General features: G+C 38.5%; 1 protein-coding gene across 2 annotated transcripts in view; it reads left to right on the forward strand.

Moving 5' to 3' along the window:
- Positions 1-24,522, forward strand: part of RYR2 (ryanodine receptor 2) — a gene marked incomplete at its 5' end in the record, with an annotated part of 721,806 nt that overhangs the window by 680,389 nt on the left and 16,895 nt on the right. For both annotated transcript variants that reach the window (XM_082674159.1, XM_082674158.1), the window contains 8 exons: positions 2,005-2,091; positions 2,775-2,990; positions 4,463-4,593; positions 5,899-5,941; positions 8,587-8,720; positions 12,127-12,187; positions 14,014-14,160; positions 16,395-16,529. In XM_082674159.1, the coding sequence (XP_082530285.1) occupies positions 2,005-2,091; positions 2,775-2,990; positions 4,463-4,593; positions 5,899-5,941; positions 8,587-8,720; positions 12,127-12,187; positions 14,014-14,160; positions 16,395-16,529 (954 nt within the window). The remainder of the gene's footprint in view (positions 1-2,004; positions 2,092-2,774; positions 2,991-4,462; positions 4,594-5,898; positions 5,942-8,586; positions 8,721-12,126; positions 12,188-14,013; positions 14,161-16,394; positions 16,530-24,522) is intronic.

Below are 24,522 nucleotides of genomic sequence, written 5' to 3' on the forward strand. Positions count from 1 at the left end.
TGTATATATGACACATTTTTAAAAATGTATACCAATAGATATTTTAATTAATAGTTTGACCTATATTTTCTTAAACTACCTTGTATGTTACTATATTATTTAATGCAGAGCACACAGAACACAGATGTTTCTGAGGCAACTCTGGATAACCACTGGTTTGATGTGTTGTCACAGTGGACGTGGCTGCAGGTGTGGTCTGGGCGTGGTGTAGGGTGTGAGGCTGCACAGGCCCTGTAATAAGCTGCAACAGTCCCCATGGGTTCCTGAAGAGTATGTGTAACTGCAGTTGAGTAAAGCACATAATTGAGATTTCCTTCCATCCTTCTGTCTCAGAGGTCACAGTTCCTACTTTCCTGCTTCTCTTGCAATATGACTTTCTCTGTTCAACTGTTTGCATGCACCAGCCTAATCATGACCACACCAGGTGCCACAGGCCCCTCGTGACCCGAGTCGTCGTGACCTCCCAGCTCAGATAACCAGAGTACCTAACTGTGACCTATGACCCAGTCCCACCTTCCACGGAAAACCAATGTGACTGACCCGGTTTGGATATGGTGGCCAACTTCGGTCCTATAAACGGCGGCAGAAAAGTCAGGGTCGTGTGTGGGGAGATGACACCATCAAAATGGGCTGTGTCCACAGGGAAGGATAACTAAGGAGATGCCATTTTGCTATGGCCTTATGATGCTAAAGCCCCTGGCATATCCGGGTAGATAACTTTATAGTCATCTCCCACTTAATATTAAAACAAATTCTTGGTATGTCCCATAACCTTTTTCCTTAAACCCACTTCTCCTCTAAGTGTTTTGTATGTTTTTCCCTCATAGCTCAAAAAATAGAACCAACCATTTACTTGGTTGCTCAGACCCCCAAATCCAGAATTATCATCTCTGAGTCCTCTCTTTCTTTCCTACCTCAGATACAACCCAACAATAATTCTTCTCGGCTCTCTCCTCCAGATGTACCCAGAGTCTGCCCAGTACTTACCACCTCCACAGCCACCACCTGGTCCAAGCCACCACCAGCAACATCATCTCTTCCTGCATCCTGCAGTCACTTTCTAACTCGTCTCCTGCCTTCCATGCTTGCCTCCAATCTATTTTACACTCAGTAGCTGGAATCGTCTTTCAAATCATCTGATTGCATCAGCCCTCTTCAGCTCCTCCAAGAGCTTGCCATCCCATTTAGAATAAAATACTAATTCCAATGATATTAACAAGATTAATGACTAACTTCCCCTATAGTAACTTACCTAATCCTCATAGCAAACTTATGAGACAGGTTTTGTTGTTATCCCCACTTTACAGGTGAGAAAAGTGATGCTACAAGAGTGATTAAGTCTCTTGTCCACATCGCACAGTGAGTCAGTGGTGAGGTCAGGCTTTATGCCCAGGCAGTGTGGTCCCAGCGATCAGACACTGAACCACTGCACTATAAGGGGCAACAGACTTTTTATCAGAGGGCTACAGAACCCTGTCCCCCGCTCACCTCTCTGAACTCATTCCCTCCCACTCTCCCCTCCTCTCACTGCGCTACCTCCTCACTATCCGTCAAACACACCAGCATCACCTGGAGCTCAGGACCTTTGCCCTCCAAGCTCTTTCTCTGACATTCCCGTCCCCAACTGTTCACTTGATTGCCGTCCAGTGGCACCCAGGCCTCAGCTCAGATGTCACCTCCTTAGACAGATCTTCTCTGACCATCTGTCTGAATAGCGCCCCTGTTCCCTAAGTCCTTAACCTGATGGATTTTTCTTCATAACATTTAACATTACCTGAAATTACGCTTTTTATCTGTGAATGTGCTTCTTTATTATGTCTCCTCCGTGGTGGTTTACGTCATAAAGCTTGGTGCTTTACGTCGATAGCACCAAGCATGGGACTTGAAACCCAGTGGGCCCTCAACAAATAGTTTTGGGTAAATGCATGAATGCTTTATTTCAATTGTCTGCAAATTTCAAGTCTCTCGATTCAATGACCTTTTAATAATTTTTTTCACCTTCAGAACTATTTTGCTCGCAACTTTTACAACATGAGAATGTTAGCCTTATTTGTCGCGTTTGCAATCAATTTCATCTTGCTCTTTTATAAGGTATGTACATCTTAGTCTTTTAATAACCAATATGAAAGACTGAATTGAATGTAAAGATTTCAGAGATCCACTAGTGAGCACATCAAAACCGATGCTGAAATGTATTTGATGAAAATGAAAACCTGAATCTCAGGCACATTGCTGACTGTCTAGTACAGCAGGGATAGATTTGCTCCTTCACACTAGGTGAGAAATGCCCCCACTGAAGAATGTTGGATTTGCAGAGGATTTACCCACAGTGCTCAGAGTCTAATTTGGCTGAATATCTCACTTGTTACTGTATCTGGGTGTGGCATATCTGTACTGTATTAAATTCTTTTGATCACTGAGAAGGCAGCTTAGCCATCTAATTATTTCCTGCATGTACTGGAATCCTCATATCTGGGTTTAGTTTCAGTCATATAACAAAATGACTCAGTTATATATATATTTCAGTTATATTTATATATATTTTATCTCTATGTATATATATATATGTATCATATGTTCTTTTTCAGATTCTTTTCCATTATAGGTTATTACAAGATACTGAAAAAGCTATCTTTTTTAGCCTTTGCTTTTAGTCTTTTCATCGTGCATTGGTTTCACATCCAGCTATTGGCTAAGACTGGGTTTCCACTGTTTCTTGTTTACCCTGATGTCAGAGGAAATGAACTGACTGTCCTTTAAATGATTTGAATCAGGTCTCCACTTCTTCTGTGGTTGAAGGAAAGGAGCTCCCCACTCGCAGTTCAAGTGAAAATGCCAAAGTTAGCAGCCTGGACAGCTCGCCTAGAATCATTGCAGTTCACTATGTGCTGGAGGAGAGCAGCGGCTACATGGAGCCCACGCTGCGTATCTTAGCCATTTTGCACACGGTTATCTCTTTCTTCTGCATCATTGGATACTACTGCTTGAAAGTAAGATAGTGAGGCACCAAGGAACCTGTGTGTGTCCGCGTGTGTGTGTGTGTCTGTTGCACGCTGGACTTCTGGGGAAGCAGATTCTGAGATGGAAATGACATACACATAGTTTATTAGGGAATGTTCCATAAACACCTGCGGGGCAAGGGGAGGAAGCAGCATGGAGAAGAGGGAAAAGCGGGGCTGCAGTACAGACCCAACAGGGCACATCACAGGTCTCTGTTCTGAAGTTGAGACGCCCCCTTCGGGGTAGCCCTGGGCTGGGGCATTGGAGCTGGGCCTTTAGAGCTCCCTGGTGACGAGTCACTGCATGCAGGCTGCCCTGGGAAGGGGATGTGGCTGTCACATTGTAGTTTTCTCGCACGGCAGTAATTATTCACATATAGCCAATTTCACCTATAATTTGACCCCACAGAAGTCCACCCACTATGTCTCCTAGCAGTGCTCAGTGTAGTAGAAATTCTAGAAATACATCACATTGGACCTCTGAGAGTCATTTTGATTGTTTTGTTATTAGGTATGTATCTCTCGTTATCCCTGGCAGAAATGCTTCACTGTTTGTCACGTCACCCATCCCTAGAGCCTTACCAAGGGAACACTGTAGTTTGGTGAATAGAACTCAAGATAGTCTCTCTGAGTGCTCAGGGCTGCCCATCACCTTTGCAAACCTCTTTATCTTTTCCTAGCATGACACCTTTTTACTGCAGGGCTTTTATTTCACTGTGCCCTGCTTCTGATTGGGAAACTTCTAGAAGACTTTTGAAAAACCAGGGTCCAGGGTAAAAGACTAGAATGTAAAGTTTTTTTCAGAAACTCCTCTCCCTCCCTCTGCTTCCCTTGTTTTATTGGGGGGGAGAAGGGATATTCTTGGATAATTCCAGAATGTCTGCATCTTCTTTGCATCTGTGCCTTGTGTAAACTCTGTCCATATGAAAAGGGAATCAGTAAATTCTGGAGACATTCTGGCAAACTGACAAAGATTTTTGCTGATGTTGAAATTAAAATTTATTTCAAAATAGCATATGGGCATGCTGAGCATGGAATTATTAAAGAGATTTCTAAAATAAAACTCTAAAAATTTTTTAGAAGTATGCATTTTGGAACATTAGTGCTATGTTTTATTGCATCCATATATATTATATATATGTATATATGTAATATGCAAAAAAAGCAATTTTGTATAATATTTTTAATATTTAAAATTGATTTCATTAGTGCAATTATCAATGAACCTCTATGTGTTTAAAAACATATGCATATATATAATATCTATACTGTCTTTTGTTTTTCGAAAACCTCTAGATGCCTCCTTCTGCCTAAATATAGCTGATTGATTTTCACTCAATTTTTACCCTCCTGGAAGTAATACGGGAAATATTTCTTTCCAAAAGCTGTTTTGTAAAGATAGTGACCACAAGAGATGCAAGTAAATCTAAACTAATTTTAACATGTTTATTTTTCAAATGTAGGTCCCACTGGTTATTTTTAAGCGAGAAAAAGAAGTAGCTCGAAAATTGGAATTTGATGGGCTTTATATTACAGAACAGCCTTCAGAAGATGATATTAAAGGCCAGTGGGATAGACTCGTAATCAACACACAGTGAGTAAAGAATGAGATGAGACATTTCTGTGCTCAAAAATTTCAAGGCATAAAATACTTTGCCGGAGTTCTTGCAGATTTATCAAAAGTTTAGCAGAGGTGAATAACAGTTATATATTCAGCCAAGAAAATCAAAAGACTAATAAGCTCCATCAGTCTCTTAATGGATGCCATCAATTTTTGCCCTCTGTGTTCTGAATTCCTCCATCAAAAATGGCTTTGAGTCCATTTCCACAGCACTGATGGCACATAACATCCATTACTCAGTGTTCAGGGAAGTGTGTAGCTGGAGGTACAGAACCTGCAGTGTGGGGTTATCTCATCTGAAAGCATAGAGGAAGCCAAAATTATTCATTAAGGAAGGAGTTGTAGCATTAAAGGCAAAAATATTGAATGTCACACTTTTAATCTAAGTTGGAAATTTTCAGTTGGTATCATCCAAAGGCGAAGCATATAACTAGCTGAACATTATGACGTAAAATATAAGACAGAAAAGCAAATACTTTTCTTTATGCTAATTATTTCGCCTGTGAGGTCTAGATCCAAACTACTAGCTGCTGCTGCAGATAAAAATCCATCACAAAAGTCTAATTTTACACTATTCGAGGTATTGGTGATACAATATTTTTCTGTAGTTTGTAATACTCAAGCGTGAAATAGCTTCTTTTTATTGTGATTAGTTTTGCTAATTCTTAAAGAGTTACGATTTCTAACAAGTTCTGGGTTTCCAAATGGGGATGATTTGTTTGTGTGTTATAAATGTTTACTCTAAATGCTCAATATTTTGTTTAGCAACTCTAACTCGAATCAAGTCTGTCCCCTTAGGTGAACTCTATATTAGTTAAGATGCTGGAGTCATGTGATGGTGTTATGCTCAGTTTCCTTAAGGATAACTAGTGGGAATGAGATTTTTTTTTACTTCCTAGGAAAAACAATGACAGTTTTAGATACTTTAATTTTTATAGACAATTGACAAAGAAATGTATACATTAACACATTATACATAAAGAAAAAATATAACCAGACTGCTTATTAAATATGCTCATATTCATCTCCATTAAAATATTAGCCCATAGTCTCTTCTGTGATTTACATGTATATATCAACACTTAAAATAATATTTAATATACTTATGATAGAAAAACTATGGGATAAGATGGGGAAAATTCATTGTAATTTTTGTGAATGGAAGAATATATGTTCACATATTATTTTAAGTATTTCATTTATTCCAAAAAATATATTGTTATTTATCATTTTTTTAAAAATGATACTATTTTACTTCTATGCTTTTATATCTTTTAGGTCATTTCCCAACAACTACTGGGACAAATTTGTTAAAAGAAAGGTGGGCTTAAATTTTCTATTTTTTTCCTAAAGTGCAATTCAGATTTGAATCTGCTGTGGCTCATACGTAGGCTGAGATACTGAGGCGTGCTTTGTCTGTTAATGTCATTTCAAAATGGAAATGGGATTCAATATGAATTTCAAAAATTTCATAAGAGGTCCATACTCTGCAGCTAAAAACTAAATAAGCATTGCTCACCCACCTGTCATCTGACTCAGGTGACTAAACAGTGCTCAGTCTGTACGTTAACAAGGATTGGTAAGAATTTTCTCTGAGATTGTTCGGGTAACTGAAGTTGACGGAAGGCTCTTTTTCTGATAAGACAGCTTAAGTCACCAGGGCTGGGATCCTCCCTTACAATAAAAAAGTAAAGTTGTTGTATACCAACAAAGGACTGAATTTTATTTACTTTTATATAAACTTCAAAGACCTTTGTATTTTGATAAAGTTTTATTCTTCTGATGCACACTGCATCAGAGAACGATAGAACACAAGTAGGAGTTCAGCTACGGACTCTGGCACCTATGTCGGCTCTGGTTACGAGAGACAAGGATTATCTCTGCTCTTCCTACCACACGGGATTTAACGTAGGTCACTTTTTAAAAAAATAATGCATGTACCAGTACTTGTACACTGCAAAATACAGTAATCATTATTTTGTAGCCCCTTCTTATTCCTTGAACCCTTCAACTGCCAGACTGAATCACTTCATGCCACGTACCACAATGAGCCGTGGCTCCAGTGTATGCGGTCTGGGGCGAATGGCCACAGATGTCTGCCGAACGAAGTGGTCTTCTTCCCTTTGATTCCACCAGTTGAGAACTACTCGTAGGGGGGCCGGTGATTGGCAACTGCACATTTTTTGTTACCAGTCTGAGGGGAGATAGAGAGTTTGCCAAGCATTTAAATCAAGTACATTATTTAAAATGAAGCACATTTTAAAAAACAGAAACAAAACAAAACAAACCCCCCCCCCCCAAGACTTCCTAGTTGGAAGAAGCAGTGTGTTTGTTGATTTTCATTTTGGTGCAAGTTTTTGTCCCCTTGTGACCATGGAGTAGTAGCACTGCACGAATGTAGATGAGTGCATCCTAATTAGACCAGAGCTCTGAAAGAATAATTTTTAAGTAACGTAAAATAGATAATTTGAATATTTTATTCTTAGTAATTACTTAACAGTATGAAGAAGCAGTTTCTAAGTTATTAAAGCAAGAGTTTCTCTGAAGGACACGATATATCTAGAGTCAAATAAATAGACAGATTGTAATTGCAGCTGAGACAGTCCATAGCGTTCCTGCTCTGAGGTCCAGTTTGTTCTCCTGCCTGAGAATACAACCCCTAAAGAACTCCCACTCAGATCAGCCCAGCCCATTTTCAGTGCTGTGAGAATAATGGAAAACAAATTGTTTTAATGAACCTAAATAGTGTACGTTCATAGGCTTTTTCACTACCGTTGCTCTTTTATGTTTTCTTTTAATTTACCTGATTGTATACATTCAGAAAAAGCTCATTTTTATTTCTGCTAATCCTTTCTATTTATCCACTTTCTTTCTATTCATCCACTCTAATATTTTACTTTAACGTTCCCGCTCCTCTTTCGCTGGTTCTCAGTTCCTTTGTTTCTCCTATATTCCTGTTCCTTGCTTTCCTTTTCCTCTCTTGCTGCCCGTTCTCTCTCCTCCTGCGTTTCTTTCATTACTTTTCCTGTTGCCTCCATTTTCAATGATGTACGGGATCCTCATGGTATATAAACTGTAGGCTAAGAGTCGCTGTATCAGAGACAGAGGTACTGAGCTCACAGGTGATCTGTTAGCCCAAATCTAAGCCCTGATCTAAAAACCCAACATCTGGGCAAAGCCCAGACAGATGTGACAGAAGAGAGAGGGGCAAGGAAGCCAAAGGGGGTTGCAAAGAAGTGATTCTAACGATGGACAAGGAATCCATTCTAGGTAAGAATTAAACTGAGGACCTGTGGATGGTGACAAGGCTCCAGGTTCAGGTGTTGTTGAAGAATGGCTGGAGTCAGGATACTATGGGGGGAGTTGAATGTTTGCTCTGGAGACCACAGAGGGGATACCAGCATGTCATGGGCAAACCCAGTGGCATGCCGTGCTCTACGCAGAAGATCTTTGCTGGGAGTCAGCCTTGCCTGGATGTGTCCTCACCCCATCTCTTGCCAAGCTGAGACTGGGCATGTTACATTCTCCAAGATCAATTTCTTTATCTGCAGAGTAGGATGCTAACAACAGGAAACTTAACATATTATGACAGTCCCATGAGGGAAAAGCAAGTTGGACCTCTTAGCATAATTCCTGACACGGGATGAATTTGGTAGCAGTTACTTTATTCCATTTTCTCCCACCTCTTTACCCATTTGCTTGAGCCTGTCCTCTTTTGTGCCTGCCTTTCTCTCTTGCATAAGAAATCTTGTTCTTCAGCTAGGCATTATTTAAAACGCTATAAGTTCACTAAGACCTTAAGCAGTGTGATCACAGAACATGAGCCGTTAAGTTAGATGTTTAAGTGAACCTGAAAGTAAGACCGATATATACTATGTATAAAAATAATTAGATGTTTGTATGTGCACATACAGATGAGATTACTTACTGGTGGAGGCCAGTAAAATGCTTCTTTTCTTGCCCCAGGTTATGGATAAATATGGAGAGTTCTATGGCCGAGACAGAATCAGCGAGTTACTTGGCATGGACAAAGCTGCCCTGGACTTCAGCGATGCCCGGGAAAAGAAGAAGCCAAAGAAAGACAGCTCCCTGTCGGCCGTGTGAGTGTTCATTCTGCTCTATCCGAGGTCTAGGTGGAAAGGAGGAAAAAGTAATACACTTCTGAACTTGCTAGTGCACTGATTTCCTTTCCTTCAGTGTCAGAGGAATAGAGACGAGAGAAACAGAGAATATATAAAGTCTGCTTTTGTACTTCCGGGTATTTTTGCACTATGGGATCAGCAGATGTAATCTATTAATTTTTGAAGGTGACGTTTTCATTATTTACGTAAAGCAAGAAAAAAAAGATTTGTTTTATCGATGTGCCTCTTTATCCCTAAATGCCACTTAAGTTGAAGGCAAAGATGCAATAGCATAATATTTGCCTCGTTAATGCTTCCTGTTTGCCAAGAAGTTAGTTTTCTTAATTTTGGAAAAGGGAGCTATGTAGACCTTTTATTAGAAATAAGTTCATATTCTTTTAATTGTTGTGTTTTATTTAAATAGCAAAGACTTGGTATACTTAGTATACTATTACTTGGAAAGTTTATTTTAAAATGAGGCACTCTTATACAGTGCTCGCATGGAATAGTATGATATAATTAGAAGGATGTAAACCAGTTGAACTGAATTCACCTGAGATTGAATTTCACATGCACGTGTAGTGTTAGTATACATATATATATATATACATCTGTATCTGTCTTGCAAATTTAATCAGCTATAATTCTAGAATTACAGTTGTAAAGTCTACATGCTTTTTAAAATGTAATTTCTTATTGTAGCCACTTAACGATTTTAGAAAAAAACGTAATCGTTACCTTCCCTTATCTGTGTATTTAAGGTATCAGTCAATTAGGTATGTGACGATTTCTCTGAAAAAATAAATATTTAAGGTTCTGTAGAGCAATGTTAGTTTGTCTTAGATAACTATTTTAGCTAGCATTAAAAAACAACATGTTGGCTGATCTCTTTTATACTTTTTATCTCTCTGAAACCTTGTCAGAGCTAGTTGGGTCTTTAAAAATAATGTGAACCCAGTTCAAAAGTAGTTAGATAAGCAAATATATAGCAAGTTATGAATTTAAATTTAAAATATGATCTGAGTACTTTAAGAAAACAAATGTGGTTCTTAAAGGAATGTGGTCACTCTACGTAAGATGAAACACAGTTGGCAGCCCTTAGGCATTCAGGCCCTTATGTTAGAATATCACGTAAGGACTATGGTGAGAGGGGGGCTGCTGAGTTTCTTACTAGCATTTTCAGATCCCTGATAACCAGTGTAGAATTAAATAGTTTTACTGAATTATGCATTTTCCATGGTCATATTTGTGACTCTAGAAAATGTCTGATAAAATAGAAGGAAAGTTTAGACTGTTTTTTTACTATGAACAGTTTTAAATTAGTGGAATTTTCCACTGTTTTACATAGTAAATGTTTGCAGGTTTGACCCCTAGCAAAGTACCAAGAAATTAATGTGGCTTTTATTAATACCTTTAAATATGGATAATAAAATTAGAAGAATAAAGATCTAGTAAATAACACACATTCCTAGGAAAAGATTTACATGTAGTGTTCCTTTATTAAAGTGTTTAGAAGGATTGAGTTTTCAAAGATTACCTGTTTTCTATATGAATAGTATCTTAATGTGAACATTTGCATATAAGGATGATTCATGTATCTATGTGTGCATGTATTTATTTATCAATCAGATACATAGGGCTTGGTATGTGCATATTTAAACAAGTGGCCAGTTCACCTCCTGGGGATAGAATGGCTGCCAGCAGCCAGAAAGCCTGCATGCTTCTTCATGTGTGTCTTTATGGAGTGAGAGGAGAGCTTATAATCTCAAAACCATCTAGCAAAACTCCTCAGCTTCTGGCTTCTAGTTTACCCCTGAACCAAGCCCTGTGGCCAGGTTAATGCCATGCCCTGATTGGCCTAGATCAGCTGTGCTCCATCCCTGGGGGTGGAGCCAGCTCCGCCCAAACAGCATCACTGCCACTACTGGTGAGAAAAGAGTATTGTATACTACAAAATACTCTTAATGCTGTTGGTAGGAAACTTGCTACCCTAATGCATGACAGGGATGGAAAACAACTAATCATAAGAACAAACTTCTAAATAAGTTAGAAACGACCATGGGAAGTTCAGACATCCTGATAAAAACCCTTATTTTGTTTTGGATTGCTTTCATGGGAAATAATCATGCTCTCATGCAAATTATCCAATGGGTTTATTTTTTTTTATCTCTTTTTTTAAGAAAAAGTATTCTTATATTGAAACCCACTGTAAATATTCATGAAATTTTAAAAAATATTATTTAATAATAAAATTAATTGTAACTCATAGACTGCTTTATTTCCTTAAAAAAATTAAACCTTAACTCTAAGGGGAAAAGTCTCCTAAGAAGTCAGCTTAGATTATCAACTATTTATCATTGCACTTGTAATTTAAGATTGACCTAATTAAAAGAAATGATTAAAGAAGTAAAGACTAAAACAGTAAGTCTAGAGAAGCCTTTTTGAAACTAACACTAAAATTATATTATTATCATATCAATTCACTGGAATGTTGCAAAGGCTAACAAAATTATAATTTCTAGCCCCATAAACCGGTGACAAGTTCTGGAAAAAAGCGAAAATTAAAAATGAGTATATTTTAATACATGTATATTTTAATCTGCAAAGATCATGACTATTTATGTTGATTCACTCATTCAACATTATTGAGAGACATTCAATGTATGATATAACATGCTTGGTGCTGGGGATTTCACAGACTAGTGAGGAAGGCATCAATACACATACATACATACACACCTATGCCTGCAAAACAACATGGGAAACGATTATAAAGGGAGGTGTCTACAAAGCACTATGGGAACCAAGGGGAAGGGTTAAATTCCTTCTTGGATAGAGAAGGAAGTAGAGAAGGGGCATTTCTGAAAACGATAGGAAAAAACAAAATGAATAAGTCCTTTTATTGGCAAAATCAGTACAGTTGTAAAACAAGTGTGGACATTTATGCAAGTTTTTATTAGTTGAACTAAAAATTATTCTGTTGGGATGCAATTATGAATATATAATGAAAGTTAGGGAGGAAACTTTCGATATACCTATGTTAGTTAATTTAGTAGTTTCTAGGAATAATTGTCACATATAAAGTGTTTATTTTATATTTAATATAGGAAAAGAAAAGGTCAAAAAGAAAAGACTATTTTTAAGTAATAGAGACATAGTGATGCTTTGTTTTGTTTTCCAAGATTCCTGTTTAAAAAAAAAAAATCACAAAACTCTGGTGTACATTTTCCAACAGAGCTCTCAGCTGGGCTCCTGAACTAGAACTCATCTCCTGAGATGGTTGCCAGCTCTGCCCCATGGAGAGTGAATGACAGCAGGCTTTTGCAAGCCTATGAGTTTCTGCTTCATGTACATATCTACAAATTCTTCTTTTTTGTCTTTCCAGGCTGAACTCTATTGATGTGAAGTATCAGATGTGGAAACTAGGAGTCGTTTTCACTGACAACGTAAGCCAACTTCATTACCACAAAGTAAAACGCACTCTGATTAGATGAGTTTGTTGGGCTTCAGTGGCTGGAAAGATGGCTATTTAAGAAAGCTACTTAAGGGCTTCCCTGGTGGCGCAGTGGTTGAGAGTCCGCCTGCCAATGCAGGGGACACGGGTTCATGCCCCGGTCCGGGAAGATCCCACATGCCGCGGAGCGGCTGGGCCCGTGAGCTATGGCCGCTGAGCCTGCGCGTCCGGAGCCTGTCCTCCGAAACGGGAGAGGCCACAATAGTGAGAGGCCCGCGTACCGCAAAAAAAAAAAAAAAAAAAAAAAAAAAGAAAGCTACTTAAATATCAGTTCGTTTCATACTGACCACATCTGAGAAAGACCCAGAGAAATATATGATTAATCAGCCCATATCTCATTCCATTTCTTTCAGTAGCTGAAAAATTAAAATATATTTACACGAGAAAATGAAATGGAGATGCAAATTCGTGTGTATTTTCATTCGGATTTTAGTTGAGCAATCGCATTCTTCAAAATTTTTAAAGATGTTAGAAAGTTCTAAATACATTTTTTAAAGTTCTTTTTTAGCATTAATTGCGATCCATTTGTTTCTGCCACATAAAGTACATTAAATTACTGTGCCCTTTTTCTCGATGGATCCCTCTTTTATCAAAGAGCATAAGAGCTTCTGAGTTAGGCATAGGACCCACGTATATATCCAGATATTATGGAAAAAAATCGCCCATGACTAAAAGCCACCAGCTGTCAAGGCAGAGAATCACATACTACCTCGTTGGCTCAATAGCATGACATTTTTGATTCTTAGAAATTCCAGTTTAAATAACTGTTACTGTCAGTTGTTTTTGTGCTACCATTTGCTGGCTATGGGAAGTTGCTAGAGAGAATCATGAAACATGGCTGAATCGATGGACTACAATTTTTGCTGTTAGATCTCAGCCCATCCCCTCATTACTGCTTCTTAATTCTTTTACCGTCTTCTCACTCCTCCTACAGAAAGGCTCGTAAAAACCTCCCCTAAGGCCTTCTGCTGTTCTTGCTGCCGTGCTTTCTTCCTTGGATATCTCATTGAGTCTCAAAATCTCGCTCTTATCTTAGCACTTTTATAGTGAACCTTAGTTCCATTCTCCTAAAGACCTGTGACCCCCATCCCCCCAGTACTCCTGCCTCTGTCCCCACCCTGCCTCACCCAGCCCTGGGCCCAGAACTCTGGGTACCTTAGAGAACCCTCTGATATTCAAAATCAAGTCTTGAGTTACCTTTTAGGACTGTCAACTGTTAGTAAGGTGTCTTGCAGCTCACTTCTCATCTAACAATAGAAGCAACTCCCCTGAATAAAAAGGAGGCCACCCCAACTCAGCCACATGTGGCAACATCTGGAGACATTCTTGGTTGTCATGACTGGAGAGGGGGAGTTCTACTACCGGCAGCTAGTGAGTAGAGACCAGGGATGCTGCTAGCTAACCATCCTACTATGCACAGGATGGCATCCACAACCAAGGATTATCCGGCCCAAACTATCAATAGTGGACATTAGTAAGTTGCTGTTGAGTAATAAGTCAATACATTTTTCTCTGTGGGAGGATAAATAAAAAGAGACACTCTGATATAAAGGAGAGAATGGCATTGAACCTTGCAGAACAGCTACATCAAAATAAAATACACAAACAAACTGACATAACTGATTGGAATTATATAAATCTTTAGTCTAAGAAGATAAAGTTAGTGGAGTGGTTATCATAGAATGAGAGCAGAGTAGTTTTTGACAATAGTATGTATTCTATTTTCTGAGATGATTTTCTCTCATTTTGTCTTAATAGTCCTTCCTCTACCTTGCCTGGTATATGGCCATGTCCGTTCTCGGACACTATAACAACTTTTTTTTTGCCGCTCATCTTCTTGACATTGCTATGGGATTCAAGACGTTAAGAACCATCTTATCATCAGTAACACACAATGGCAAACAGGTAAAAGTCTTATGTTTTCCTCCCCCTGCAAAACCTGAAAAAGCGACAGATATTCTAACAGAAGTAACACCAAACCTCAAATGACAGTGAACAGTTTTAAAGACTTTTGCGAATAGAGGATCCGTACTTTTTCTTCTATAAACCATGCAGATTCGTAATTTGAGAGCCCCCAAGACCTACATTCACGTCTTGGCTTGATGGGTGAGCTGTGTGACCTTGGATAAATTACTTAGCATTCTTTTAAATCTCAACTCCCTCATTTTGTAAAATGAGTACAATAGAAGTACCTACCTTATAGGGGTTTTGTGAAAATTAAATAAAAACAGAAATGTGGAGGTCTTAGCACAGGCTCAAGCACATTAAACACTCAGGAAGGTAGTTATTATTTTGTTCCTAATATGATAATTGCTGTATCTGATACTGTGGCTAAACCAAAATATGCTGCAACATCCTAACACACTAGTTATATCAGTAATAAAACCTGAGATGCTACATTCTTAATTTAATATAGTATTTTAAAGCTGGATATTCATGGGCTCTTTTCTCCACTTTTAAATTGGGCAAAAGGAATAATAATGTTTCACACTTGACAAGGTCATGCTTACTTGGAGAAAAGCTGGCTTAATTCCAGATAGTCAGCTTATGTTCTAATACAACCCATTTGTAATGTTAAAACTTTCATTAATAAACTTCTCAATTCATTCTCTATTTATCAAGTGTCCAGTGGGAGGTAACACATTCTGTTAGTTATTTAGAATGAGAGTCCTTATTTTCCAGAATTTTATAATCCAGCGTATTTTAAAATCAGTACCCTTCCCAAAACCTTGAACTGTGTCCACGGTTAAGTTCGCATTATCATGACCTTCACTTTTCTAAATTTCAGCACAATGTTCTTATATATGTCACTCTAGTTTCTGAATATGAGTATGATATGCATGGCACGTCATGAGTCCGGTGACAAAAAGTGTACTATGCATATTCATCGGTCAATTAGTAAATTGGTTTTGAGCTCCCAGTATGTTCGAAGAACTGGAGATGCTAAATCTGTGGAGTATTTGCACACAAAACATCTGGCACTACTCTCAATTTCTAAACTTTTACTTCTAAACTTTATTCCTTCTCTTTTTGAGGTATCAAATTTTCATTTGCAAAGATATATAGAGCTTAAATAGCCCTTATAGGTAAAACACACAGAAATTTACAGTGGCCTTATACTTAATTTATAGAAGTGAGTTAAGCCCTCTATTAAGACAACATGTTTTTTCCAGATAATTATGAAGTGATTTTTAAAAGACTTAATATATGCTGCCACGGTTAAGAACACCAGGGGTATGTTGTAATCAGAGGAAGTAGACATAAAAAATAATGCATTTTAGTGTGTTTAGAACTTCTGTGATAGAACCAGAAATATATTTTTACCACCTTGGTGAAAGTCATATTTTAAAAATATACATATTCATATACAAATTCTATGTATATTCACATATGTATTCTATAAAATATATGTTTATATATACATACGTATATATGCATATATATACATTATGTAAAGTATAGTTTGGAATTAAAAAAAGATTACATAGAGCTGAAAAAAGACCTTTCAAACTGTGACTTTTATTTATACGTTGAGAAAATTTGCCTTCAAAATAGTGTTAAAGTGTCTTTCCCTTTGATCATTGGTTTATGTTAACAAAGCCAGACTTCTTAGTTTTATTTTTTTTAATATTTATGATACATATTATTAACAGTCGTGCATTTCCAGATGTTAGAAACAATTCCTATTTCGTTTTAGGATATGATTGAAAGAAAACGTGATTTACAACCCCTCTTACTATCATAACAAAAATGAGAGAGTTTTTGTTAGGAATGTAAATTATTTAAAGGGAATAGAACTTATAAAAAGAGAGAATGTGTTTAATGTAGTATCTACTACCAAATATTTAGATGATAGAAAAATGAACATATTAAGCTGCTTATTAATATTATTAATATCAATTTGGATATGAAACTAAATCAGAGTTTTATTCATGTTATTGTATGCATTTATTAGCCAATTAAGTAGTCAAGTTTTACATAAAATAAACTGGCAACTTGATAAAATATAGAAACTATGAAAATAGATTTCCCCACTGGGGGGATAAGAAAGGTATGAGGTGTGGATTCCATTAGCTTTTAGTCAGTAAATCCACTGACTTATATTTCTAATATATGTTCAATGTCACATTGCTTTCCAGCTTGTATTAACCGTCGGCTTATTAGCTGTTGTCGTATACCTATATACTGTCGTGGCATTCAATTTTTTCCGAAAATTCTACAATAAAAGTGAAGATGGCGATACACCAGACATGAAATGTGATGACATGCTAACGGTAAGTTCATACACTTTGATCTCCTATGAATGAAAAAACTTCTCCTGCTTCTTCAACCCAAGGAATTGTGTAGTCATTCTTTAACAGTGAAAAATAGAAAATAGTGTACACAGCAGAAAGTTGTGTGGCTTTTTAAAGAATTGACGATTTTCATTTTTTGTGGAACATGAAGGACTGTTTCTGCCAGTTTTGCACATCTACTGCATCAGCCTGATAATTAGTAGAATCCTGAGTAAAGTCCTTAGAACTGGAAGGATTAATGTAAACACTTTAGCCTGTTGTTCATATATTCTAGGAGAGCAGGTAAAATTATTTCCTTGTAGAAGGTTTAGGTATTTGTTCACCTTAGTGACTTGAACTGAAATTACTGAAGTCCAAAAATATCTCTTTTATATTGAGTATCCTGGGTTAAATTACCCTTTCAGTCTTGGTTTTAAAATCAACAGATGTTAAAGATTTCATATTGCTTTATCACTCTTCTATAACCTGCATCTCTAATATGACAAATCAGAAATGACCATATATGAGATGCTAGACTGTGAAGGGGAAAATTGGACAAAATATTTAACCTCTAGCTGGAAAGAGATGAATCCTTCAGTGAGCTCCAAATTGAGATACCTATACAGTTGGGGCTGGTGTAAAAAGAGATGGACATAATGATGCTAAAATTGCTCTAGAAAAAATAAACATCTCAAAGGAGTAGTGACAAAGACCTACTAATATTACAAAGACTAGTAATTAAGACAGTTTTTGTACTAGAGGATGACAGATCAATGGAATACAGTCTAGAAAGAGATTCAGATACACATGGAAATTAAAAGTATGATAAAAGTGGCCTTAGAAATTATGAAATGAAAAATAATTCAATAGATGGTATTGGTACCATGAACATGCTGTTAGGAGGAAACTGCTAAAAGTGGATGCCAACCAAGTTCTTTACATCAAAATAAATTCCAAATGAAATAAATCTTTCAGTGAAAAAAGAAAGAGAAAAATGAAAGTTAGGATTTGACTTGTGAAATAATAACATTATTTATTTATTGCTTGCTTGCTTGCTGTGTCGGGTCTTCGTTGCTGCCCGCGGGCTTTCTTTAGTTGCAGCAAGCGGGGGCTGCTCTTCGTTGCGGTGCGTGGGCATCTCATTGCCGTGGCCTCTCGTTGCGGAGCACGCGCTCTAGGAGCGCGGGCTTCAATAGTTGTGGCGCGTGGGCTCTAGAGCACAGGCTAAGTAGTTGTGGCACATGGGCTTAGTTGCTCCGCGGCATGTGGGATCTTCCCGGACCAGGGCTCGAACCCGTGTCCCCTCCATTGGCAGGCAGATTCTTAACCACTGCACCACCAGGGAAGCCCCATAACAACAATTTTTTAATGGGGAGAGGTCTTTCTGAATATGACATAAAACCTAGGATCCATGTAAGCATAAAAAATTACTTTAAAAAGGAATAACTATAAGGAAAATCTTAAATGCAGATGACAAGCTAGCAAAAATATACTGAACACTATAACAAAGGGCCAGTTTCTTTAATCTACAAAGTCTTTGTCACAACTGAGAGAAGAAATAACAAGCCAATAGAAAAATAAGCAAATTATATGACTAGACAATTCACTGTAAAATAAGTTGAATCAGCTTATAAATATGGAAAGATGCTCAGCCTCTATCATATTGATACTTTAAAAAGGGCAAACCAAAGCAATCGGTTGCCACCTTTACCTATCAGGTTTGCAAAATCTTAGTTTGTTAATACCCAGAGTTACTGAATTGATTGAAAAGCTGGCACCTTCATGAACACTGTTGGGAATTTAAAGTAACACAACAATTTGAGAGAAATTTTATAATATCTATTGAATTTTTAAGTGTACTTACCCTTTGACTTGTCAGTTCCATTGCTAGTAACTGACCTGTTTATTCACGAATATGCCTCGCTATATTCAAGGACATTAGCTGCTATAACAAATTGAAAATAATATAAATTATCATCTATAGAGTCTTGATTAAATAAATTATGGTAAATCCATATAATGGAAAATATGTAGCTTTTTAAAATAGTAGAGAAATCTGTATATGCTGATATGGAAAGACATACAAATTATACTTAAGTGGGAAAAAAAAAAGATCAAAAGGATCCTAACTGTACAAGATGATACACACACACATGCTAGAATGTATATAATAGATATGCTAGAATACACATACTATTTTTCTGGAAGAATACATAAGAAACTTTTAACGAGAGTTCAAGAGTTCAACCAGACCACAAGTCAAGGAGAGAGAAAACTTGTGCGCCGGGAGACTGGCCGGTCACTAGTAGTAACCTCCACCAGAGTCACTAACAGGGGACACTTTGCCACCCCCTCGCTGCTTCCCCACATCCATACCCTACCATTCTAGGCCCAGTGAGGAAGGTACTTTAGAGATCCTTCATCTCCTCTTCTGTGTGCTGCCTTTAATACCACCTTGTCTCTCTGTCCCATGACCCTGAAGACTTGGGGGAGTGGCTGGCCAGATGCAGAGAGGGGAGCAGAGGGCTGGAGGAGGCAACAAGGCGCAAAGGAGGGTCAGTAAGGGCTAACAGTAGGCACTTGTGCCTACACTGACTCCGGGGAGATTCATTTATATTCCAGGAGAATCACCCCAATGGGTCTAAATCTCAAAATTCACCAGCCTCAGGTCAGAAAGTTGTCCTGTTCATTCCCAGAGGGTGTGATGCTCAGTGAACCGCTCAAGATTGCTGGAAAGTAGGGAGGGTTTCAGATGGGGATATGCAGTGGCCTGGGCTACACGCTGGGAACAATGTGTGACTTGGATTCGCCTCTCCTACCACAGTATGACCCCCAAAATATCCTGGTCTCTCACTCTCACATCATGAGTCGTATCTGACCCTGTTCAATTTGCCCTAGTAGTGTTTTTATATGACTACATGTTGCATCTTGCTCTCAGGATGTTTCCACTGCTCTTGTTAATTTTGTCAGTGGATTTATTAGGAGAAGAATCCATGCATTATTTGAACACGAGGTGGGTTAGGAAGACCACTGCCTTTACCTGGTTGATTTTACCCAATGACAGGGAGATGTATAAAGAAGGTAGAGAAGCTTGGCTCACTTTAGGATGAGGAAATTGGCTTCTTGATGTTTTCATCTGTGGGCTTGGGACTGAGCTACAGCCAGGATTTTGTTCAGTTTCAGGAATTTCTGTCTATATGGGTGAGACTGCCTCTGACCAGCTCTGTTGTAGGTATTTCTGTCTCTACAAATAACAATGAACAGATCTTGCCTTTGGCTGAGGTGAGGTTGGAGGCATCATAAGTTTGCATCTTAGGTGTTTCTTTCTTGAAAAAGAAAACTCAGTTCCAGGATGCAGACTACACCTCGGCTCCTACCTCTTTCATAATTATGCACTGCTGTCAATCAGTCGAACCAGACAGGAGTCTGTGTACTTTGCACAGTCCATTTCCAGCTGATTGTTCTTAACAACTATTGTGTCAGAGGCCACGTTACCTAGGTTAACCTTTCAATTTTAGATGTAAAAACCCCTTTTAATTGCCTCTTACTAATGCTTGTGCAGGGAGGTTTTGAAGAAGCCACAGCCACTTAAAATGTAAGTAATCACTGACAGTAATGCTCATTAAAAGCGGAGGCTTAGTAAAACCAAACAGCTAGCAAGACAGAATTATGGAGTAGCAGGTGGTCAGATTTCATTGTTTTAATTCCCCAAAGAGAATCCTTTCTTTTTTTTTTTTTTTTTGCGGTACGCAGGCCTCTCACTGCTGTGGCCTCTCCCGTTGCGGAGCACAGGCTACGGACGCGCAGGCTCAGCGGCCATGGCTCACGGGCCCAGCCGCTCCGTGGCATGTGGGATCTTCCCGGACCGGGGCACGAACCCATGTCCCCTGCATCGGCAGGCAGACTCTCAACCACTGCGCCACCAGGGAAGCCCGAGAATCCTTTCTTTATGCCAGTCTCCTTAGCATTTCTTTTTCAAAGAGTGAAGTCTAGTATTCTCATCTGAGATAGGTTTTCCTCACTCACGTCGTATTTTATTGCTGTCATCCTGAGTTCCCATCGCATTTACTGTTTCAGGTTGTTTCTTCAGGTCTCAGAGAACATTGTAGGTTTTCTGGGGGACGTAATTCACTGCTAGTGTTTCATAACTTACAGCAGGTGGCACTGTAGCTGCAGTTTTGCAGAGTCAGTGATGATTCATACTTAAATTTCTTTTCTTCTTTCTTTACTTACTTATTTATTTGGAATCACGGTGTTTTGAGCCAGAGAATCTAATTAATCCAGCCATAACCTGATAGAATTTGAACCTCTTCACCAAGAATGTAGGAGAGGAAATTGAAAAGTAATCTAAAGTTTTCAAGTCCAGGGCAAAAAGCTGATTGCAGCTAGAGAGCCAGGGAGACTGACGTGGCATATATAAGAGCATCCATCTCAAAAGGAGTGGTTTTCAGCCTCAAATGCCCAGAGGAATCACCAGGAAAACTCTCTGTAAATCCACAGCTCTTCAAGACCAACCCCAGATGCCTTGAGTCAGAAACTGTAGGAAAGGTATCAAGACCTGTGTATTTTGGAAAAAGCTTTCCAGGTGGTTGAGCTAAAAAGTGTGCTCCTAGGGAAGTAACCTGCTTAAGTAGTTGTTCTAAAGTACTTACTTTACCCCATCTTCTCAATGAATAATCTGTTTCTCTCTAGTTCAACCTCTATCTCTTTTTCTCTCCCTGTGTCTGTTTCTCTCCCCACACCCGCCTTTTTTTTTTTTTTTTTTTTGGCCAAGGTAAAGATCTTATAAGGATCTTCACCAGTCCCTAGAAACTGTTACTCTTCAGTGTCCCCTAAAGGCAGCATAAACAATGATTAACCCCGGAATGTATGTTTAGGAGGTGGATGGGGGGAATGTCACAGAACGTTAAATCTTGAGAATTAGCAAGTGCCCTGTCCCCGTTTCTGTAGCACCAGGCACCTTCCTCCCTCATTACTCAGGTTCTCGGAAGAAAGCGGTGTCACTTTTTGCTGCCCAGCATCGCTCCTCCAGCTCTTATGATCAGGTTGAGTCTGATTCTCTGAAAAGGAAGGTAGATGAAAGGACTTCCCTTTTCAGGCGCAGAATGGTAATCTGACAGGCTGCCGCCTCCTGTGAGTGGCTGGTCACCCCATTTCCTCCTACTCCACCACAGCAGCCATGGCCTTGCTATCTCTGGTGAGAACTTCTGATAATGAAGGAGAAGGTTGGGAAAATCAACATCAGAATCCCACTGGTGAACTGTGCATTTTATTCTTTTTCACTTTGGTATCTTATTAAGCCTAACTAAGCACATCTACAAAACTCTACCTCTCTTTTCACAGCATGACCGTGTTTCATTTTAATGAAATATGGTGGAATGCCCTCCTCAAAATTCTTAGTGCTATCATAGAATGAAGGCGAGCAGTGAGATGCACATATTGCCAGGAGAGGCCAAGTGGCTGATGAGAGATCTAAAAAGGAGACATTTACTTTGGTAATTTAGCCTCATTCCATGGTCTTGTTTTCAACTTTATAGTCTAGAAAGTAAAAGTGAATCATTTGCCTGAGGACAGACTCACATTAACCAGACTCCTAAGAGTCAGATGTATCAGTCAGAGTACCAACATTCCACTCATTAAAAGTTCAAGCAACAAGTTGATAGTCTCTTCTCTATAGAAAAACTCTATGTGGGGAGCCAAATTATAATCCAAAAGTCTTGGTCAGCAGGAATTAGCAAGAGGAATTAGCTAGACCATCTTAGTCACATACATGTCAAATATGCGGGCTTGGAGAGCTAGGGCATTCCAGGACCTGAACAGGGAACTGCAGTGATCCACTGTTGGCCCACTATGGCTATTAGTGTGGGGAGTCAAAGGGCCAGAATTTGACATGGAGAAATGCCAGACCACAGCCAGGTAGATTGTCCAAATTAAGTCGCCAGCCAAAGGGGGCAGGGGGAGTTTTACAAACAAAGCTAAGAATGGGAAAGCTAGGAAAGGATGGCCTATGTTAGTTCACTAAGTAAAGAGTAGGCAGCTGCAATAATAATTCTATTTCCTGTAGCCACAGTTAATCACATGTGTGGACAGATTTGGAGAAAAACATATAACCCCCAATTTTTCTTAATAAAAATAAGAAATGCATGTGGTAAAAACTAATTCCAACAGTATGCAAGAATATACAGGGAAAATAAAACTTTCTCTACCCACAGATCCACCATTTACAGTTTCAAGCACTGTTTTAGACAAACAGTTCTAAGAAAGTAATGCCATGTCCTGAGGGCTTTTTTAAAATGTCTTCAAATTTTTATTTCTAAAGATTGATTCAGTACGTGGTACCAGGAATCCAGAATGTTTAAGCCTCCAGGAGATGTGGATGCAGGATTAAGTTTAGGCACCATTGGTCTCATCAGACTGTCTGTAAAATAGGACTATCCTGGCCTCTCTGTAAGAGAGACCCCTTCCCTGGGCTGCAGAACAGTTCTGGGGTGATGCTCTTTGCTTATTGCATCCCAGACTGACCAACCTCTTTTCTGAGTGACCCAATCTTTTTTTTTTTTAATTTTATTGAAGTATAGTTGATTCACAATGTTGCATTAATTTTTGCTGTACAGTACAGTGATTCCGTTATACATATGTATATTTTTTTTGTATTTTTTTCCATTACGGTTTATCACAGGATATTGAATATAGTTCCCTGTGCTATACAGTAGGACCTTGTTGTTTATCCATCCTATATATAATAGTTTGCATCTGCTAATCCCAAACTCCCAATCCATCCCTCCTCCAACTCCCCCAGCCTTGGCAACCACAAGTCTGTTCTCTATGTCTGTGAGTCTGTTTCTGTTTTGTAGATATGTTCATTTGTGTCATATTTTAGATTCCACATATAAGTGATATCATGTGGTATTTGTCTTTCTTTTTCTGACTTATTTAGCTTAGTATGACAATCTCTATTTGCATCCATATTGCTGCAGATGGCATTATTTCATTCTTTTTATGGCTGAGTAATATTCCATTGTGTGTGTGTGTATACCACATCTTCTTTATCCATCCGTCAATGGACTTTTAGGTTATTTCCATGTCTTGGCTATTGTAAATAGTGCTGCAGTGAACATGGGGGTGCATGTATCTGTATGAATTACAGTTTTGTCTGGGTATATGCTCAGGAGTGGAATTGCTGGATCATATGGCAACTCTATTTTTATTTTTTAAGGAACCTTCATACTGTTCTCCATAATGGTTGTACAAATTTACATTCCCATCAACAGTGTAGGAGGGTTCCCTTTTCTCCACACCCTCTCCAGCATTTGTTATTTGTATTGATAAGATTTTTTTAATGATGGCTATTCTGACCAGTGTGACGCGGTACCCCACTGTAGTCTTGATATGCATTTCTCTAATAATTAGTGATAATGAGCATCTTTTCGTGTGCCTTTTGGCCAGCTGTATGTTGTCTTTGGAGTAATGTCTATTTAGGTCTTCTGCCCATTATTCGATTGGGTGGTTTGTTTTTTTCTTATTGAATTGTATGAGCTGTTTGTATATTTTGGAACTTAAGCCCTTATCAGTCACATGATTTGCACATATTTTCTGCCAGTCCATGTTTTGCTTATGGTTTCCTTTTTGTTTTGCTTCTGGTTTCCTTTGTTGCGCAAAAGCTTATAAGTTTCATTAGATGCCATTCGTTTATTTTTGCTTTCACTGCTATTGCCTAAGTGACCCAACCTTTATTTAATTCTGTTCATTAAATTCCAGGCGTCTGACTTAGATGCAGAATACAAGAAGTTTCCTATCAGCAATTGGCTGTTGAACTATGAGCATTTTGGTATCATCTTGCTGCCTATTCTTTGCCTAAACTTTATGTTCTTTAAAATGACATGAGAATCTGAGGTCTATTTGAGCCGTTCTCCATGAGAACAGCTGACCAGTCATAACTTTTCACTCCTCAGTCATCCCATCCCACAAGTGATTTTTGAGTACCTATCATGTG

Source organism: Grampus griseus, assembly GCF_964374135.1.
Source record: "Grampus griseus genome assembly, chromosome: 16".
NCBI lineage: Eukaryota > Metazoa > Chordata > Mammalia > Artiodactyla > Delphinidae > Grampus > Grampus griseus.